The sequence below is a fragment of the Mytilus edulis genome, chromosome 8 (genome assembly GCF_963676685.1).
Source record: "Mytilus edulis chromosome 8, xbMytEdul2.2, whole genome shotgun sequence".
NCBI classification, from domain to species: Eukaryota; Metazoa; Mollusca; class Bivalvia; order Mytilida; family Mytilidae; genus Mytilus; species Mytilus edulis.
Window position 1 is genome coordinate 29,581,411 of NC_092351.1, and position 20,561 is coordinate 29,601,971.

Below are 20,561 nucleotides of genomic sequence, written 5' to 3' on the forward strand. Positions count from 1 at the left end.
TCCATTCATATGATTATTCAGATTGAACGAAATTTAAGTCAGATTAGACTTCCGGTTTGAGTTTTTCTGTATACTTTAAACATACATGTATGCTACGAATAAAGTGTATTTTCAAGTTTACTATCCACGGCGGTCACAGAGTTTATTAAAGAGGGGGGGCAAGGGGTTTAGCTGTTATGCTGTTATGGGACATTTTTTATTCTTTGTTATCTGTTATCTGTTATTCTGAAAATATATTTGCTGTTAGCTGTTATTGTCTTATTCTTTGTTAGCTGTTATTGGGCTTTTAGTTTTTTTGTAATTTGTTATTGTGATAATGTATTTGCTGTTAACTGTTATTGAAAATTGGAATGTTAGCATTTTTTTGACAGCCAAATTTTCGGTAGAAATTGAAGATCATTCATTGGACATTGGGGTCTACCACTACTAATATGTTGGTCCCGTATTCGGAGAACGACTCCATTAACATAAAACCATCACAGAAGTGAGGTCCAGGACAATTCCAGTATATCTTATGATTATCCTTTGTCATACATTCCATTTCTTTTGGAACATTTATTTAGAAGTATCTTATTTTTTTTGTATGATGATAATGTTCCTGGTTTCCCGTACGAACATATTAAATTAGAACAATTTTTAATATGACAAAAAGGAAAACATATGGCTAGGAATATCTGACAAGGATCTCAACTCAATTAAGGACTATGTCCTTACAACCAGTTAACCTTTTATATTATATGGTACATAAACTCAGCTCTTTTCAAAGCAGAACCAAATACATTGTACAATGAAAGTTCCCACCATGTACTGGGTTCCGAAGCTGCACATATAACTTATTACAAAGATTTATTTCGTCTTCAAGCCATTGTTCCCCTACTAAACTATGTATTCTACTTACTAGTAGACTTGGTACAATCAAAATTGTTCAAATTAAAGGCCTTTGAAAATAGTGGAATAAAGTACTTTTAGAGTGTCAAAATTGGTTCGAGGTACTTGATAAATTGCATGTTTATAATTGGTGATTTTGATTTTTCTAACCTATATACAACTTTGCCTCATAGTCTTATTCAGAAAAATCCACACACCTCATTAAATGGGCATTTAAAAAAGTCAGAATGCGAATATATATATTCAAACTCTTTTAGGTCATTTTTCAGTAGCAACAAACACAAGAACTATGTCAATTGGACCTTCTGTGATACCATAGCTGCCCTTGAATTTTTACTAGATATCATTTTTGTCTCTTTGACATATTCCTCATTTCCATTTTATTACACACTATTTAAATTACCAGCATGTGTGAGTTTCTATAACTGTACAAAAATAAATGCTGAAAAAAGTATTATATAACAAATAAACAGCTACGCCATGAGCGCATAATACGCCCGTCGCCTTTTTGAAATATTCGATAACTTCTCAATGTCATATCAGATATTTATAAAAACTGGAAGGGAGCTTCAGTCAATATATATCATGTATATAAACAATACATCAAAGTATCATGAGAACTGCTGAAAACATTTTTGAGTTATTGTCCGAAAACTGGAAAATACCATCTTTTTTAATGAATAAACCCCTTAACTGAATAACATAAAATCGAAAATTAATAAAAATCGAAAGGGCGCTTACAGCAATAGATATAAATAATTCAGCAAAGTTTTATGAGAACTGCTGAAAAAGTTTTTGTGTTAATGTCCGAAAACTAGAAAATCCCCCCTTTTTAATTAATAAAACCCCTTAACTCAGAAACGCGTAAAATCTTAAATTTATAAAAAATGAAAGGGAGCTCATGTCAATAGATATATACAATTCACCAAAATTCCTTGCAAATTTGTGAAAGGATTTTTGAGATATTATCAGAAAACTGAAGAAAAAAACACAATTTTTATTGAATAAAACCCCATTACTCAGAAACTTAAAATCTAAAATTTATAAAATAACAATAGGGAGCTCACGTCAATAGATATATCAATTTCCTAAAACTTTATGTAAATTTGTTAAAGAGTGTTTGAGTTAATGTCCGACATGTTGACGACGAACGGACAAGAATATACCAAATACATATCTAGATACATAATTCTAAAAACCATGTTCATAGAAAATGGAATTCATTACAAAGGATTATACCCGTAATAAGAAATACTGGATTTGTCAAGGACTCGACTTATTTTAATATTTCATTTACTGTTATTTGTTTTTGTCCATTTTAATTCCTTGTTATCTGTTATAAGCCAAATCAATTTGCTGTTTTGCTGTTATTGGGACCCCCCTTGCCCCCCCCTCATTAAATAGAGAGGGTCTGTATACAATATCTATGACCACCATGGATCGATAAGTAAACTTAGAATTGAAAGTAAATACACTTTATTTATAGAGTAATGAATGTTCATAATATAGTACAGATATAAAAGCGCTTAAATTATTCATGTCAACTTTTGATACCTTTTCTGAAATTCTCTAGTCATTAAATCTTTTACAAAACAGTGGCGGATCCAGAAATTTTTGTAAAAAGGGGGGGGGGTGAATGACCTAAGGAGGGCCTGCTCCAGTCACGACTCAGTGATTCCCTATATAATCAATCAAATTTTTCACACGAAAGGGGGGCGGGCCCCCCAGCCCCCACCCCCTGATTTCGCCTATGCAAAATTCATTGATTTAAAAAAAATGGTATGATTGCCATGTTGAGACAACTCTCCACAAGAGACCAAAATGACACAGAATTAACAACTATAGGTCACCGTACGGCCTTCAACAACAAGAAAAACCATATATCCGCATACTCAGCTTTAAAAGGCCCCGAAATGACAATGTAAAACAATTCAATCGAGAAAACTAGCAGCCTTATGTACAAAAAAATTAACGAAAAACAAATATGTAACCTATGATACTTTTGCTGATATTCTCCAGTCATTCATTATTTAACAAAATTCTTACAACACTTTACATACTTAAAACTACGCTCTGAATGCCCGTGATTTCGCGGGTGTATTCTAGTATATGTTTATTTAAAAAAATGTTGATATATCACTTCCTTCATATTTTAAGTTCAGCTGGTGTTTGCTGGTTAAAATAGCTACAAATGTACTGACTTGATTCCATCAATTGATTATTATAATGAATTCATTTTCAAACTTGTTTAGTTTAAAAATACATGTATTCAAACTGGTGTACCAGTTCAGCTTAAAACTAGGTTCTGTGGAAAAGACTATAGGACTTATATGGTTATACCGGCTTTATTTTTCGTTTTTACATGATTTCTTGTGTGCATATATTTAATTTGTAATATTATAAAGCAGAGATGAAACAAATATTTGAATTTTTTTATATTTCTTCTTATGTTTGCGTTTAACGTAAACCTTTGCGTTTTAAGGGAGTTCAATTCTCAGTTTCAAAGTAATTAACTTTTCAAAACACTAGTTTATATTGATAGGGAATTAATTAAGGAATCCAAAGAGCAAAAAAAACTATATAGGTCACTGTGCTTGTTTTCGAGATATGAGCCATTGAAATTTTGGCGGGAAAATATTCTGTCTTGACTTTTCATAGCTTTATCATTGACAAGTTGAAGTTCTCAAAAACTGTTAAAAAGTAATTAAAATTTTATCAGACTTTTACAGATGGCTTATTATACATGTAAAAGCTTATATACATGTAAAAGATTTTCATGAAGAAAAATGGGGGTCACCGGGCAAATTTTTTCAAGGCATTCAAATGGGTAAGACCAGAGTATTCCGAAAATCTGACAAAAAAAACCCAAAACATGACAAGCCAGCTTCCTTAACCCAAACCTTTGCGATATAACGCAAACGTTTGTTTTATCTTATTTCTTATTTAAGATTCAAATGAAACAGCAGTTATAAATGGAGGAGGCTGAGTATATTAAGATTAATCACCTTTGTAGTCATTGCAAAGTAAAATGCTTGTACAATTAGATCTTATCATTGACTAATAATGAGCAGAATTATATAAGAAGATGTGGTATGAGTGCCAATAAGAAAACTCTCCATTTAAGTCACTATTCGTAAAAGTAAACCATCAAAGGCCAAATTACGGTCTTTAACACGGAGCATTGGCTCACATTGAACGGCAAACTATGAAAGCCCCCAAAAACGATATCCATGTTACTAATTATATACATATTACAAAGACAATTGAGCAAATTAAGGTAATGCCGAAGAAAAAACATCAACCCTGATAATATAGCTATAACCGAATATAAATATACTTCTAAAGTAAGCTCTCGTTTGAGAACTGTGTAAAGTTGGTTAGATTCAAACAAGCTACCGTGTGGCAATAAATGTATAGAATGAAGATGTTTTATTAATAAAACTATATGTTCTCTCAATTCAAGTTGATACCTCAGCATCTTAAAAATACTTCACTTTATTGAAATGAAAATGCAATGACTTTCTATCAAAGAATCTTTATCATGTTCTGAGATTTCTTGCATCAAATTTAAAAAAAAAATGTTTCCTTTATTGATAATTCATTTTTAAGCAGAAAGATCATTTTGTCTATTTGACTTCGAAGTTTCACAATTGAAAGACATTAATGTTTATCTTTCAATTTAAATATGCCTATATTATACTATACTATCTATTTTCTTGTTAAATTATATACCTTTCTGAAGCATAAATCAGTCTTAATTTATGTATAATTACAGGCTGTAAATATTCTACTTAAGGAATATTTCAGGAATATGTTTACGTATAAAACTCTATAGCCTTATATTCAAACGTATATTGCAGCAAAATATAAATAAGAGGTACTTTTGTTTAAAGAAATTTCAGAAATCCCAAAGTACTGATGAGGAAAATGAATGTGTATTTGAAGGTCCCCATCCCGAAATCTTTTTTTTTTTATTATTTATTTAAAGTATTTAAAATAATGAGCTATTCATTTCTGATATTTGAATCAGAATTTTGATAGACGTATTCGTTTTCAATTATGAATCCTTTGTTCTTGCATGTACGTTCATTTACATGTATGAAAGTGCCGAGAGCATTTCCTGCTGTTCCAATAATTTGCTTTAATTTTATCGCGATCATTATCTGTTTCCTGTAACTTATTAAGAACTGTTGTTTTCTGCCCAAGGACAATAACAAGGTGTTAGAGCAATTGTAATGTATTAACTTCTCCGAAGATATCTGTTAGATAATGATTAGCATTTAGTATAAAGGTTGAAAGGTCAAAATAGTACCCATCATCAGGAACATCGTTAGCTAATACACTTGGTCAAGAAAAACCACGGTAAGGCGTTTCAAGAATTAAAGTAAAGAAAATTTCAACATGAATACCATGATAATATCGGAATTTCCAAAAGTGACAGATGGTTTAAATGAAACATTTAACGTTTATGAAGAATTGGATAAAGAAAACGTCTACCAGAGAAATATTCGTAAACAAATGAACAATTCAGTAGTATCGGAAGAAGCTCGCCTCAAAACGAATGTAAGAGAACGACAGCGCATGCACCAAATGAACAAAAGTATGGAGGATCTAAAGCAAGTTTTGCCGTACTCAAAGTCTGTGAATAAACTGTCAAAAATGTCTACCCTTCTCCTAGCAAGGGAACACATTGTATCGTTGCAAAAATCTCAGAAAGAGCTTCATCATTTAGTGCAGAAACTACAAAACAATTTATCAAGGCAGTCACATAATGCTCCACTAATGTGTATGTCAACGGAACCTGCATCGCATAATATTCCGATAATGTGCATGTCAACGAAACGTGCACCACATAGTGTCTCTAACCAAGGATTATATATCTACAAGGATTACCAGACTGATGCTCAAACGAGGGAAAACTTCATGGCAGAAAAACCTCGGAGGAAGCTACAAGACATTACTAATACTAAAGGTCAAGGTCATGTTCAACCGAAAGTTCTGCACAAATTTTCAATTGATGCTTTGTTATCGGATTGCTAATTTCCGTTAACATGGTAAACATACGAACATAACAGATCATAACAGTCCATTATTTTAGACTTTTGTCTATACGCTACCATTGAATTAAAACAGTGAGTTCTCCGTTACCATATAATGATGGTTGTTACTTGTAATTTTATTGATAACAAGATACATAATTCAAATGAAAATTTGCTTTACTACAATTTATTTATTCTTATATTGTGAAAAGTGCTATTAATCAATTTATATTATTTACATAAAATAAAAAAACTTTAAAAGTAGTATTTTTGTTTTTGTTTACTTCAGTATGTCGTTTATAGGTAAAATGGTTTATTAAATCGTTTGTATGCTCCTCTAGATTGTAAGAAACTTATTCTCAGTTTTGCTTCAAGATTGCTTTCCTTATGGGTCAAGTAATGCTACCTAAATGTATGCATAATAGCACTTGTATGTTATACTTCAATATGAATGCAACCTTACACCACATGCACATACAACTTTTAAGATATCTAGAGGTCAAAATACGACCTTTGATTAATTAGCAAAATATATCAAGTCACGAATCCAGATAAGGAGAGGTCAATGTACAACTTTTCCAATTGTTGTTGGGATGTACAAGTACCCGACCACGTCCATTTGTATTTTTGTTCGTCTGATGAGTTAAGCCTTTTTCAATTGCTTTTTATAGTTCGTTCTTATGTTGTACTGTTATACCAATGTCCCAGGTTAAAGGAGGGTTGGGAAGCCGCTAACATGTTAAACCCCGCCACATTATGTATGTATGTGCCTGTCCCAAGTCAGGAGCCTGTAATTCAGTGGTTGTCGTTTTTTTATGTGTTATATACATATTTGTTTTTCGGTTCATTTTTTTTTTATATAAACAAGGCCGTTAGTTTTCTCGTTTGAATTGTTTTACATTGTCATTTCGGGGCCTTTTATAGCTGACTATGCGTATTGGGCTTTGCTCATTGTCGAAGGCCGTACGGTGATCTATAGTAGTTAATTACTTTGTCATTTTTTTTTCTCTTGTGAAAAGTTGTCTTATTTGCAATCATAACACATCTTCTTTTTTATATAGTCCAGATATCTAGAGGTCACCATACGAGATTTTATCAACAGACAAATGTCTACATAAATATTCATAAACCGTATACCAAGTCAGGGAGTCTTAGACATCTAGAATTCATTTTTTTTTAGTAAAATATGACATTTGAGGTTGTAACAATTATGTGTTCATGTGTAACCAAATCTTACGCGAACATGAGCTATATGATGTAGAAAGACAGATAAAATTAAGCATCTGTATTTCTGGAACAAACTAGGAGCCTGTAATTCAGTGGTTGTCGTTTGTTTATGTGTTACATATTTGTTTTTCGTTCATTTTTTTACATAAATAATGCCGTTAGTTTTCTCGTTTGAATTGTTTTACATTGTCTTATCGGTGCCTATTATAGCTGACTATGCGGTATGGGCTTTGCTCATTGTTGAAGGCCGTACGGTAACCTATAGTTGTTAATGTCTGTGTCATTTTGGTCTTTTGTGGATAGTTGTCTCATTGGCAATCATACCACATCTTCTTTTTTATATAGTCGAAAATGCCAAGAAATTGGCCGGTAAAATGTTCAAATATTGTTCTTTTTTTTGGAAAAATGGTAATAGAAATATGCTAATTACATCAAACCCATATTAGATATAACGAACGGGTTTAATAAGTGAATTATGGAAGAACCAACATCGGGCAATATAATATGTTAATCTTGATTTTTTTTAAACTAACAGTTAGCACAATCAGTTTACACAAAATTGGTTTTCAGATGTAACAAATTCTTCTCGAGGGCAATAGTATTCTCAATTGAAGTTATATTTTTGATGAAAAGTTTATCTTTTACGGTTAAATCCTGTAAATAGAAACTATAGATGTAAACCGAGAACAAGCAATCTAAAATTCCCGACAGAGACTTTGGACTGGTATTCCAAGTAATAAAAGATTTTGCAATCTCTATAAACAAGCTGCTGGATATGGTACACATTTGAAATTACATTCATACCAATAATACATATCTTTATATGGAACGCCATGACTGCCTTATATTAATGATCAGCATTATATGCACTGCTCACAACATTATATGCAGTGCTCACACCATTATATGCAGTGCTCACACCATTATATGCAGTGCTCACACCATTATATGCAGTGCTCACAACATTATATGAAGTGCTGACAACATTATACGCATTGGTCCAAACATTATATGCAGTGGTCACAACATTATATGAAGTGGTCAAAACATTATATGAAGTGCTCACAACATTATATGAAGTACTCACAACATTATACGTTTTTTGTTGATGAAGGTGATGATCGGTGATGGTGATGATGATGTTTGATGTATGATGAGATGATTCGGTAAACTTCGGGTTTTTTTCAGCGGAAATTACCGAATCCATAATTGGTAATGCCCAGCAAACAAATTTAAACAGTTATTAAGGTCATGTTATCATTAAGGCAGTATACAAATATTTAAAACTGATTGAAATAAGTAAATTGAGATGTATGATCAATTTACCACAAATTTATTCCACATTAGGGCATTTAAACTGATTTTGATGATCAGTTTCACCATATTCACAACTTAATATGTATATATATTTAAGTGTTTAATAAATTGCTTCGCCGAACGCAGCTACATACGACCGCAGAGGTCCAACCTTGAACCGTTCGGACAAAAATGGACACACGATTCACGCTTGATTTAGGTCTGAATTTGGAATGTAATTAAATATTTGACGCATAACATGTTTCTGACACAGAATAACTGTAGTCAAAGAACTTAAAATTGGTTAATATGTAAGGAGTAGGTTCAGTAAGACTCCTTTTTGGCCCCAAAATATAGCAGTTTTAGAAAATTGTGAAAATTTAATCTTTAAGCTATATTTTGGAACGGCCACTTTCATTTTTGACAAAAAACATCTGAAAAGTGACGTTTTTTTGCATATTTGATAGATTTTTCATATTTAAGCTTGAATCAGAGCGTTTTTAATGACTAAATCAGTTAAAATCTTTTGCATAAACTAATTGAATCAATTGAAATAGACACTTACGTGTTTAAAAAGTGTCTAAAAACTTTCGTTAGATGAACCTATAATTTGTGGCCAAAATCGGCCCTTACCGGACCTACTCCTTTGAATTTATACTTAATTTTTTGTTTTTGCACTACGCTGTTACGAAGTGCCCCACCCGCTCCAAAAATTAAAAAAAATACCCTCCTTTTTTTGTTGATTTTGTGCAATACACTATGCTGTTGCATACTGACCACAACCCGAAGAAGAAAAGAAAAATGTATCCCCCACTTTTTTTCTTTTTAATTTCTGAAAATCTGATATGAGATAAAAAATTCTTTACACTTAATTTTAAAGCAGTGTAAGGGAGGTAATCAAACATGTTTGGATTACCTCAATATATTTGGATTACCTTCCTTACACTGGTTTCAAATAGTCTAATTGGCCATTAACCAAGAAACCCTTGTTTTTCCCCCTTTTTTGCCTCTAATTCCTAAACGGTTTGAGCCATAACACCTCCCCTCACCTACCCCTCCAAGCAAATCATAACCTTCCCTTTGTGGTATGGAACTTGTATAAATTCATACACTTAATTACTGGAAATTACAAGAATGTTTATTTTGACCCCTTTTTGGCCCCTAATTCCTAAACAGTTGAGACCATAACCCCGTAAATCAATCCCAACATTTCTTTAGTGGTTATAAACCTTGCGTTAAAATTTAATTAATTTCTATTTACCTATACAAAAGTTATTATCTGGAAACCATCTGTATTCGGCAACGCTGACGACGACGACGTGATAGCAATATACGACATTTTTTTTTTTTTTTTTTTTTGCAGTCGTATTAAAACATATAGATTTATACACACATATATATATATATATATACAACTCGTCTAAACATCAACCCAACAATGCAAGATCTGTAAATTTGCTTTCGCGAATTTTTTGTTCTTACCTCGCCGGTATTCGAACCCATGCTACTGGGATATTGTGACACCAAATCGCCTGCACTGTAGCCGTCCCGCTAGACCACACGACCATCTGGGCTTTATAAAAATGAAGCTTTCGGAGGCCGGGTGTTACCTTTCCAAGTCAGTTTTAATCTAGCGTCGTACTACAGTACATGATATATAAGGCATGGAGATGTAATTTTTACAGATCAGCTAAATTATCTATAGTAAAGGATCCTACAAATTAATGTAAGATACAATCACAGAAAATAATTATATTTATAAGTACGTCTGAGCCAGTGACAACTCTACAACAGATTTATCCATCGGATCACCAATAGTGATGTTGATACATGGCTGTGTACATTATGTATATAGAACTCGTCTAAACATCAACCCAACAATATTAGATCTGTAAATTTGCTTTCGCGAATTTTTTGTTCTTCCCTCGCCGGGATTCGAACCCATGCTACTGAGATATCGTGACACCAAATCGCCTGCACTGTGCATTTCTGATCATTTAACTTTAAATAAATATCTTTAGATATTCGGAACTGTAATTAAGGTATGTTATGACCCAGTATTTTTCCAGGGGAACCAAATATCTGTCAGAAGTATACTGTTAATTGCAATTTTTTTTATTATTTTTTTTTATTAATGTTGGTCGGCGATTTTATTCGAAATAGAATTTTACTTAAACATTTACGATTTTCGATCATATTTTTAAAAGGCATGGCACAGCAATGTTTGGTGCAAAATAACTAGTTTGTGAATTTAAATTCTTTTAAGTATATAATTCGGACTATGATATACATAAAAGTTAAATTAGTTTGGACAATTTTCCAATTTTTACCCCGTGAGTGATCCATAGACAGGATAAAGAAGCCCCACAGAAACAACCAAAATCCATCGTCAAAAGTAACTTTCCAGATAACGAAAAAAATATTCAGATATGAAATTTTCAACTTTTTACATTGATCCTAACATGGGATATGGAAAAGAAAATTGGTAGCAAAAATAACAGAAATCCCCAGACTATAGACAAGCTTGTATATATGAGAAGAATTAGAACGCAAATAACAACAACGTGAAGAATTCACAGTAAAACAATACTAGTAGTTCTCCATTAATATAATTATCATGATTACAATTATTTATTGACAAAATAACGAGTATCGTTTTTGTTTTTGTGCTTCTGTTACAAAAGTTTTGTGTGAACTTTCAATAAAATCAAAGAAGTGCTCAGTAACAAATAGCATTCCTTTTTTATGTGTTGTTACTATATCATCTGGAACTAAACACAAATTTGAATATTTTTTAAGGTCCATTGTTTTCAAAGAAGTGGGATCTCAAACATATCATTCTTCTATGACTTGTAGTTGATTAGATTTTGTATCTTAATGTATCTTAACCAGAATTAATTTAGGTCAAGACGACTCTTTTTTCATGGACAATAGTAAATCATTCTTTTTTACTCACAGTTTGGTTCAATCTTTACCTAAATGCAAAACTTAGATGCATGGTTTTTTTATTAGTTGTTAGTGGCTTTGAACTAGCTGTCAGTAACTGCGAGTACTCTCAGATCAGTACTTAGTGTCTTTTTGCTGTTGGGATATACGCCCACGTCCACTCTAATTTTTTTTGTTAGATGTATTTATATTTGTATCCATCTGACGAGTTAAGCCTTTTACAACTGATTTTCATAGTTCCTTCTTATGTTGTTCTGTTACGCCACTGTCCCAGGTTAGAGGGAGGGTAGGTATCCCGCTAACATGTTAAAAACCGCCACATTCTGTATATGTGTCTGTCCCAAGTCAAGAGGAGCCTTTATTTTAGTGTTTGTCGTTTGTTTATGTGTTATATACATGTTCGTTTTTCGTTCGTTTGTTTGTACAAAAATTTCGTTTGGAATGTTTTACGTTTATCATTTCGGGGCCTTCTATAGCTGACTATGCGGTATGGGCTTTGCTCATTGTTGAAGGCCGTACTTTGGCCTATAGTTGTTAATTTCTGTGTCATTTTGTCTCTTGTGGAAAGTTGTTTCATTGGCAAGCATACCACTTTTTTCATATATTAACCACGGGTGCAGACTGACGAACAAACGTAGTAAACGTTTTATTCACCCCCATAAACTCAGTTTTCATAAGAGATGCATTATAACTTTAAATGAAAATGTTAAACTGGGTCTTGAAAGGGTAAATTTTTCTTATGAAAGTTTATATCTCTATATAAGACTGCTGGTCATATTTAGAAGACAAACTGCTTGGCGTGGTAAAAAGCTTGTAAAAAAATTGGAATAATTGATATAGAGTTATGTTAAACACCTACAATGAAATGCTTTAAACTGCATTTTCTATATCTGTTAGATACTTATTTATGTAAAAATACCAAATTCTGAAAATCGATTCCAAAAATGACTCTATCATGACATATATAAACTAGCGTAATATGGCACTTAGGTGTTATAGAAAGCTGACTATTTTATTTAAAAGGTACATGTAGTTAAAACACTGGACACTTTTAATTTGCAAAACACTCATTTGCAAATCCGCCGCCGCCTCAAACAAGAGCTACAATATCATGTATATAACCAAAATGTGCGGAATTACATGGGATTCAATAATTTCATTGGTTTTATACTGTTACTTACATATTTATTTTGCAATTTGAATTATAAAAACATGGGATTTTCAATATCCCATGGGACAGGGCAAAATCCCATGGGATTTACCATTATCCCATGGGATTTTGGTTAAATCCCATGGGATTTTTTTTGGTCCCATGGGATTATTGTAGTCCCATGGGATATTTGTTGTCCCATGGGACAAAAAAAATCCCATGGGACTATAATTATCCCATGGGATTTTTAATATCCCATGGGACAAAATAAAATCCTATGGGATTAAAATTATAAATATATATATATAAATATAAAGTTATGTGTATGTTACAATGAATGCTGTTTGGTAGTAAAATGTTTTAAATGTATACAAGTTTTTTTTATATTTTTTATATATACATATATATAATTTTTTTTAAATTTTGTCACAAACATGTTTTTTATTTGTTTATATGACAATAAATATTATTCTTATTTTGGAATGTATAATAATAATATTTTACAGTCAAAGAATAAAGTCCTTTCACTGAAACAAAATGATGAAATTTCTAAATAAATGAAAAAATATTGTTTTGAAATCTTTGTCTTGTTTATTCTATTATGAAAAATAGAACTGAAAAAATATTTCATATTCTGACTGAATAGTTCACTCTTTTCATGAGGTAAGATTTTCTTTGTTATAGGTTCATTGCAATACTTGTATAGGCAAACAATTTGAATTATATATAACTTTGTGGTGTACATAATAGTATGCTTATAATTGCAAATTTATAATATAAACACTTTTTGTTAAAGTTTTTGCTTTCTTTATTCACAGCTTGCTATGTACATGATGTACAATTATTCAGTCCACTATATAAGAGAAGTCAATAAATAATTTCATTCACTAGAATATTCCTGCAATTCTTAGACAAAACATTTTTTCAATCTGTTCTTCAAAGATCTTCCTCTGTACATCTTTATTGAATGGAGAGATTCAAATGAGAAGACAAAGCAAGTTTATTTGGACAACAACATTCTAATATCTTGTTCATTCGTTCCATCTTTCAATTGATAATTACATTGTTGTATTTATATGATCAAGTTCTTGTGCATCAATGATCGTGATGATATGACTCCTTTTTGTTTATAGTCCTCATGTTGAAATTTCCTCTTTCAAATAAATGTAGGAAAAAACATGTTCCATTTCAAATTAATAAAAAAGTCGCACTATGGAGAAAAATATCAGCTTTAAGTTTTCCGTTCAGTATTGATCTGTGAATGATGACCATGAAAATCCAGATTTCTGACCTACAAATACACAAACTCAAAAATTATCAGTGAAGAGATCAATAAAATGGCTATTTTATCATGTTAAAACTTTATGATTAATATGATAAACTTTCATTTAAATATTCAAGTACTAAATTACAGAAATCGCTTAAATTTTATAATAGTTTAGTTAAAGTACAGCTTATTTAAAATTATAATAAAAAATATATGCCACCGATGAGTTAAATAAGATATCACATTTTTAATGCCAAAAAATGGCTTTTTTGCACCAAAGGGAGATAATTTGGAGCTTTTTCAATGATATATGCATTTTAAAAGTCATCTGGGGCCAAACAGAATTGATTGTTTTGAATGATTTGGTGTACCATATGATAAAGATATAAATAAATTGAGTTATGAAAAAAAAATATTAAAACATTTTTCTGAAATTGTTATACCCTAGAGCCTCCTTAAATGTCATTTGATCTCTATTGGAGAAATGTCTCATTGGAAATCAGACTGCTAAGTGTTTCTTATTTTTATATCAACCCAGCCATATTATACCTGTCTAATATCAGGAGCTTGTACATAGTTCAGTGGTTGATGTTGGTTCATACCCGTCATTTTTATTTTTCATAATTTTTTGTTTTTATAAATTAGTCTGGTATATTTGACGTTTGAATTGATGCTCTGTTTCAAATTTGGTTAGTGTTGACTTTTATAGATTACTATAACATGTATAGGGTATGGGTTTTCTCATTACTTACAGGTCATCAATGGCCTCTAATAAGTAATTACAATGCTTACATCCACTAAATTGAACTCTGATGGATAGTTTTCTCTTTCATCATACCACATCTTATTTTAATAAATATTTAATTATTATTCAAGGACAAAAATTTTTATAACAGTGGACTTACCATTTAGGCTTTGTTGACCTCTGTAAATCTTATTTTGTTGATAATTTCTTCTGTTTATAGTTTCCCCTTTATCTTTCATGTTCTTGCCCTACACATAAAAGGGTAAAAAATAACTACTACATGTATTACATAATTAGTAGGCAACTGAAAATTTTGTCTTATTTGTATATAACATCAACTTACTCATCATTCTTGCTGTTCAATATCATGAATATTATCATTATTCTATGAATATGAGGTCACAGTAAAATTAACCTTTGCAGGCAGACATCTTTTTTTATATGATACCTTGTAGTCATTCCATACAACAAGTAGACCTATGCTTAAAAAATCTAAGGCCAAAATTAAAAATATGTTTGTTTCCCCTCCCCCCACACGGGTCAAAAATAAGCGCCCGGGTCAAAAAATTATTTTCCACAAAAAAATCGAAATTATTTTTTTCCTGAAAATAATTTGTTTCCATTTTTGGAAAGTGCTTGAAAGCAGAAGGATTGATAATCTAAAAAAATACACTCAAATTGAGCACAAACAACTGATAAGTGGCCTGGACTGGACAAGTCAAACCATTCATGTGACCATGCTATGACAATCACATCCAGTTAAAAAAAACTAGAGGCTCTCAAGAGCCTGTGTCGCTCACCTGTTAATGTGTTTACTGATGTCGGCCATCTTCGTTGGTAGGCGGGGTCATTAGACACTTTTTTTTAAATAGATACCCTAGTATTATGATTGTGGCCAAGTTTGGTTAAATTTGGCCAAGTAGTTTTAGAAATGATTTTTATACAAGTTACAAAAATGACGAAAAGTTGTTCAATATTGACTATAAAGGGCAATAACTCCTTAAGGGGTCCTCTAACAATTTTGATCATGCTGACTTATTTGTAGATCTTACTTTGCTGAACATTATTGCTGTCTACAGTTTATCTCTATCTATAATAGTATTCAAGATATAAATAACCAAAAACTGCAAAATTACCTTAAAATCACCAATTTTAGGGCAGCAACCCAACAACAGGTTGTCCGATTCAACTGAAAATTCATGAGGGGATATATCTTATTCTGATGGACATTTAAATCTTGAAAGATTTGCCCTAAATGTCTTAGTTTCAAAGATATAAAGCAAAACCTGCATTTTACCACTATGTTCTAATTTTAGCCATGTCGGCCATTTTGTTTGGTAGGCTGAGTCTTCGGACACATTTTTTAAACTGCAAACCACAATGATAATTGTGGCCAAGTTTGGTTAAATTTGGCAAAATAGTTTCAGAGAAGAAGATTTTTAAATAAGTTACAAAAAATTATGAAAAGTTGTTAAAAATTGACTATAAAGGGCAATAACTCCTTAAGGGGTCGACTGACAATTTTGATCATGTTGACTTATTTGTAGGTCTTACTTTGCTGAACATTATTGCTTTTACAGTTTATCTCTATCTATAATAGTATTCAAGATAATAACCAAAAACTGCAAAATTTCCTTAAAATAACCATTTCACAGGCAGCAACCCATCAACAGGTTGTCCGATTCGTCTGAAAATTTCAGGGCAGATAGATCTTGACCTGATCAACAATTTTACCCCCATGTCAGATTTGCTCTAAATGCTTTGGTTTTTGAGTTATAAGCCAAAAACTGCATTTTACCCCTATGTTCTATTTTTAGCCATGGCGGCCATCTTGGTTGGTTTGACAGGTCACGCCACACATTTTTTAAACTAGATACCCCAAGGATGATTGTGGCCAAGTTTGGTAGAATTTGGCCAAGTAGTTTCAGAGGAGAAGATTTTTGTAAAAGTTTACAGACGACGGACGCAGGACGACAGACGACGAACGCCAAGTGATGAGAAAGGTCAAGTGAGCTAAAAAAAACCTGCCTTCCTGGTCTGTTTACAAAGGGTAGACCCGGGGAGGGGAAACAGACATTCTTTTAAATGTAGCCTGATAAAATGACAAAACCAAGAAAACTTATCATTGACCAAAGAACAATAAAATGCGGTCATGGTTTATATATGAATCTGCCATTCAGACATGCACACCTTACAATTGTTTCATATTTACCAAATATAATCTACCTGTAACTTTAAACATATGATAAACTGACAAAACAATGCAGTGTTTCATTGACCAATGAACCATGCATGAAAATGAGGTCAAGTTCATATAAAATATGACAGACAGCTAAGTGCATCTTACAATTATTTCATTCACTAAATAAAGGGGCCTTATTGCTTACAGTATCCGGAAAATTGACCAAACCACAAAAACTAAATATTTTCAAAGTTCCTTATACCCTGCCAATTTGTTATGGTTGTGCCTGTTCCAAGTCAGGATCCGATAATTCAGTGATTGTCGTTTGTTTATGTGTAACATATCTGTTTTTCAATTTTTTTGTACATAAATTTGGTTGTTAGTTTTCAACTTTCAACTTGGCTATCATGTGTAAAATCATACAAGTGTTGGGAAAACAGGAAGTTGTCGAGTGATGAATCTGAAAATGCATCACACGGTATAGCTGACTTATTTAACCCTGAAACCAAATTTCAGAAATCCTTCTATTGTAGTTCCTAAGGAAAATGGGACGAAAAATATTTATCGGACGGACTGACTGACGCAAGGATGGATGGACAGACAGGGGTAAAACAGTATACCCCCCCCCCTTTTTTAAAGTGGGGGCATAATTTTAATACGGGCTATAAAAACCCATGCAAGATGTCAAAACAAAAAGAAGTAACCTAATTCTTACTTGTTAGGGGCTATTTATTTATTGTCGGTTATACATATAACAATACAACATATTAAAGGTCTGTAGAGCTTTTATCCGACATACATATATATGACAAGCACAATACATTTGTACATGAAACATAAAGCTCATCACTGAGATAGTAGTCTCAGATAGAGGGAGGCGGGGTCAACCAAACTCCCCTATTCAATCTGAATGCAGGACAGAAAGTCACAGTCAAAAAGTCACACACTGTCACAGGACAAAAAGTCACAATTTAGTTTTGAGATTATTTTTCTTTGAACAAAAAAACACTCTTTTTGTATTTTTCTTGAAGTTTTATACATGAACATGATGTAGCAACTTTAAATTAAAATTTATTAAAAACAAATAAATCAGTGCATTAGGTTTGCGCACATTACCATTACATTTGCGCACAAAAATCATTACGTTTGTGTGCAGCTTCTGATTACATTTGCACGCATTTTTTAACATGTAAATATAAAAAAAAAAGATATAGTATGATTGCCTTTTACAGCTGACTATGCGGTATGGGCTTTACCTCGGGCTTTGCTCATTGTTGAAGGCTGTTTGGTGACCTATGGTTGTTAATGTCTGTGTCATTATGGTCTTTTGTGGACAGTTGTCTCATTGGCAATCATACCATACCTTCTTTATATTGGATTATGGTTGAAGGCCGTAAAGACCTCTAGTTGTTAATGTCTGTGTCATTTTGGTCTCTTGTGGACAGTTGTCTCATTGGCAATCATACCACATCTTCTTTTTTATATTATGAACAATTTCCTAAAATTAAAAATGAATATATGTAATAAAAAGAAGATATTTCAAAATCTTTTTTCATTTATATTCAATCAATTGTCAACAAATTGTTTGTGACTTTTTGTCCTATTAACTTTGTTACTTTATGCCTGAGTTTGACATGTGTTTGACTTTTTGTCCTGTGACTTTTTGTCGGAATGTCCTGTGACTTTCTGTTTTTGCAGAAGTCCAGGGAGTGTTAAAAAATCACATGTGCAAGTTGAGAGTCAACACTTACACAGGGACTACACAATACTTTTTCAGAATGTCAGCAAAAAAGAATCACTGGTGACAGGGGAGTGTAACCGATGAATTGATCCTGAATCAGATAAGATTTTCCCGGTACGTCTAAACATCGCTCAGGAGGACCTCCTGGGTGCACACATGCAGGGCATACAAAGTGCACTCATGGCAGACCCTATATAGTCGCCGTCGTATCTGCACACATGATGGATGTATATATTCGTTATAGATCGTCATACACTTCTCATTTTAGAGTTAAATTTGCAAGCAACCTCTTAAGATTCTAAAATAATAATGCTACTAAAAATATATTATTTCCCCCAATTTTCGCAATTTTTTCGCCATATAAAATATTTAGGCGACTGTGCTTTTAGTGAATATAAACGATGACGAGGCCTCACGAATAAATATAAATATGAAATATACTGGAACATCGATTAGCATAGATCGAGCAGCAGAGTAAACTTCCACATAAATCTCGAAGTTATTTACGCCGGATAATATAGACTGTGCTCCTGAATAAAGTTGTCAAATACATTAATTTGTGTTTTTTACTTCTACAAGAAATTTGATTCAAATGCTAATTACGCACCATTTGCTGAGCAGAGAATCATTCTAAGCCAGGAACCGTCTATACTAACTGATAACAGTAAGAATAGAAAGTCTCTGTAAAAAGGCAGTCAATACTAACAGAACTGTATTAACTTAATGATACATGTACATCAAGTTCCAGCACCTCACCAAGGACCCTTGCCTTGCATACTGAGATGGCAAACTGGTGTGTGTCAGTATTTTAATATAAAACTGCGTAGGTTCATATCGTTTGATTCAACGTTTGTTTGGTTATTTTTTAAGGATCGTTGTAAAATTATATCTAAATCTTTGTTAAAATACGATTTTAAATTGTTCAATTCTTTCTATTTCATAATTTTGTCAAAGTCTACTTTTTAAAGTTTTAAATTTTACAGAAAAAATGAATATTCCAATTTGATTTGAAGAAAATCTTTTTGAACTGTCATGACATGGTGTTGCAAAGCTGATTACAGGTAACTATAACATACAGTAATTTTCCATTACGACAGTGCGTGTATTCTCGGGTGTGTATAACGTATAGTTTTCTAGAGAACATCCTGTCTACGTGTAATACAGATTGATGACATTATACAACATTTCTTTGGTTAAATGTGATAAGGTATCTGTGTCCATTCCCTATTTCAACACCACTAATTTTTCGAAGAAAAAAAAAAAAAAAAAAAATTATATGAAATTAAGAAGAAAAGTAGCAAATATAAACTTCAGTAATTGCGCATTGAGTAAACATAATTCCAATATTGCATGAACAAATCCGTGAGAAAACGTATATATACATGTATGAATAAAGATGTGTTTTAAAAGACCTATTGGCATTATTTCACACTAGGACCTAAGATAACTAGAACTAAGCAATGGTTGATCCAGAAATTTTCATAAGTGGGGACTCATTGACTGCCTTAGAGGGGTCACGTCCAGTCATGCTTCCGTGATTCCCTATATAATCTACCATTTGTTTCCCAAGATTTAGGAGGGGGGATGGTACACACATATATATATATAAATATACCTCTGCGGCGGAGCCAGCCATTTGAAAAGAAGGGGGTCTCAACCCAGGACAAAAGGGGGAGGGGGTGGTTCCAACCATATGTCCCCATTCAAATACATTGATCGTTCAAAAAAAGGGGTGGTTCCAACCCCCGAAACCCTCCCCCTGGATCCGCCACTGATACCTAGTATGCATATAATTAAGAACAGCTTTGAATATATGCATATAAAATAATGGTACGTTTAAAAACCGTTCAGGATCTCCTGGTTGCACACAGGACATTAAGTAACTTAGGACATGTATATATAATAGTAAGAGTTCAGGGTATACATTCGATAACTAACATATTTTATAATTTTGTAATTTTTGTTTTGATAAAATCAGAGACATATAATACATGTATTGAGACATATATAATACATGTGTCTCTGAAAAAATCAAACCATCTTTAAAGAAGTTATTTCAGTTTGAATCGACTGTCTTTTG

At 32.3% G+C, this 20,561-nt stretch overlaps 1 protein-coding gene and 1 long non-coding RNA gene across 2 annotated transcripts; one reads left to right on the forward strand and one right to left on the reverse strand.

The window, feature by feature from the left end:
- The first annotated feature begins 5,289 nt into the window (after positions 1–5,289).
- Positions 5,290–5,928, forward strand: LOC139484026 (neurogenic differentiation factor 1-like). Its single transcript, XM_071267749.1, has one exon. It carries the CDS (start codon positions 5,290–5,292, stop codon positions 5,926–5,928), a length of 639 nt encoding a protein of 212 aa, XP_071123850.1.
- Positions 5,929–13,114: 7,186 nt separating this feature from the next.
- On the reverse strand, positions 13,115–20,561 carry LOC139485309 (uncharacterized). Its single transcript, XR_011655289.1, has 3 exons — positions 18,492–20,561; positions 14,719–14,806; positions 13,115–13,837 (listed from the first exon to the last, which is right to left on the reverse strand). It is a non-coding gene; the product is annotated as an uncharacterized lncRNA (long non-coding RNA).

Coding starts and splice junctions, on each gene's coding strand:
- LOC139484026 (XM_071267749.1), top strand. CDS start 5,290: ATGAATACCATGATAATATCGGAATTTCCAAAAGTGACAGATGGTTTA.